This window comes from Etheostoma cragini, chromosome 2, assembly GCF_013103735.1.
Source record: "Etheostoma cragini isolate CJK2018 chromosome 2, CSU_Ecrag_1.0, whole genome shotgun sequence".
Lineage (NCBI taxonomy): Eukaryota > Metazoa > Chordata > Actinopteri > Perciformes > Percidae > Etheostoma > Etheostoma cragini.
In genome coordinates this window covers 29450697-29452447 of record NC_048408.1, presented here as the reverse complement: position 1 = coordinate 29452447, position 1751 = coordinate 29450697, and the positions used below count along the sequence as shown (strand labels likewise).

The following is a 1751-nucleotide window of genomic DNA, read 5'->3' as shown; positions in this document are numbered from 1 at the left end:
CGCACGCTCACCCACACGCATGCTCACCCACACACAACACACACGCTCGCCCACACACACGCTCACCCACACACACGCTCACCCACACACACACAACACACACGCTCACCCACACACACGCTCACCCACACACACGCTCACCCACACACACACCCACACTTTTTAAAAGATTTACGTACACGGACAGCGACAACAAAGTTGCACAGGTCTCCCAGGTCCACGTCGGCCTCGGTGTAGTTGCCCTCCTGGGCCATGCTGGGCCACAGGCGAGCCGTTCCCTCCACAGACACCGCCAGGACGGAGATGGACTGCACCGCCGCCGTCTCCAGAGGAGCGCCGGACGACACCGCCACGAGGTCGGCTGTGTAGTTGTACTCGCTGCTGGGCAGCTGCAGCTCCTTACACACCGACAGCTGCAGGGAAACACACACAGACACACACACACACACAGACAGAGACACACACACACACACAGACACACACACACACACACACACACACATAGAGAGGGTTGGTAGACGTTGGTGTTTTAAAGGCTTTGTCTGAATTTCCCAAAGTTGTACAGTAACGCAAACTACCGTATTTTCCGGAGTAGAAGTCACTTTGTTTTCATAGTTTGGCTGTTGCTGCGACTTATAGTCAGGTGCGACTTATATATTGAAATATATATAATTTAACAGGTTTTTCAAATGTTAATTCATACTGACTGCAGCAGTTAATTCTCAATAAATTCTCAAGTAATTAGGGTATTGTGTTTTTGGCTAAGAATATTTATTTGTGGTCTATATATTTTATTTGTATGTGTTCTTGAGATTGTTTTTATTTCCTTTGATTTATTTGTGCTGTAGTCAGGGCGTCATCGGAAAAGAGAGCTCGCTCTCAATGCCCCCCTCTATGGAGAAGTTCCTTATACAACCTGGAAGTGTTTCTTTTTAGTTAAAACATGGTTTCCTTTTGGGGACGTCATTTGAAATTTGGGAAAAAATCAGCAGTTGGAAAAAAGGTTGTAAATTGCAATACATCGCAGAATATTGCAATATGTTTAAAATTGCATAAAATCATATCGTGGCATAAGTACCGTCATGATGTCGTTTCTGAAGGCTTCTGGTGATGCTCCCTCCCCCTTAATACCCCCCTAAATACTAAAGGATCCAAACTATCCCTTTAATTCTCCGGACTGTAAACTTAGACTTCTCTTTATTGATCCTTTAGGGATGACTCCTGCGAGGAAGGGGAAAAGTTCCAGTTGTAAAGGCGGTCGTTGTTTTCCCACTAAGCAGTTTTTAGGTTCTGAACCTTACCTTGGCGACGGCGGTCTGGCAGATCTTCCAGATGATCAGTCTCTCTCCACAAACCATCCAGGCCCAGCCGCTCTCGTCCACCTTCACCGAGATCTGGTCCTCAGCTAAAAAAAAAAAAAAAAAAAAAAAGGGGGCCGACAAACACAGAATTGTTCAGGAGGCAATACTGGAACCGGATCCGGTGCTTTTCTTTAACAAACCACAGACAGACAAGGAAAAATGACATCAACAGGAACAGGACCGCTGTCCAAACTACATGTCCTCTTGGACAATGTCTCGCACCCTCTCCATGGCTTGCTGTTAAATCACAGGAGCACTTTCAGTGAAAGACTCATTCTCCCAAAATGCACCACAGAGCGCTACAGGAAATCATTCCTGCCTGTGGCCGTCAGACTTTATAACTCCTCCCTCTAAGTGACACACACACACACACACACACACACACACACA

At 46.5% G+C, this 1751-nt stretch overlaps 2 protein-coding genes across 2 annotated transcripts in view; both read right to left on the bottom strand.

Moving 5' to 3' along the window:
- LOC117952088 (nuclear pore complex protein Nup133-like) overlaps positions 1–1406 on the bottom strand; it is a 1908-nt gene extending 502 nt beyond the window's left edge. The window contains exons 1-2 of the mRNA XM_034884192.1: positions 1302–1406; positions 180–413 (exon numbers count right to left, since the gene is read on the bottom strand). Coding sequence (XP_034740083.1) covers positions 180–413; positions 1302–1358 — 291 coding nt within the window. The 5' untranslated portion in view covers positions 1359–1406. The remainder of the gene's footprint in view (positions 1–179; positions 414–1301) is intronic.
- A 147-nt stretch (positions 1407–1553) lies between these two features.
- Positions 1554–1751, bottom strand: part of LOC117952044 (nuclear pore complex protein Nup133-like) — a 9290-nt gene continuing 9092 nt past the window's right edge. Inside the window, exon 8 of the mRNA XM_034884108.1 lies at positions 1554–1598. Coding sequence (XP_034739999.1) covers positions 1554–1598 — 45 coding nt within the window. The remainder of the gene's footprint in view (positions 1599–1751) is intronic.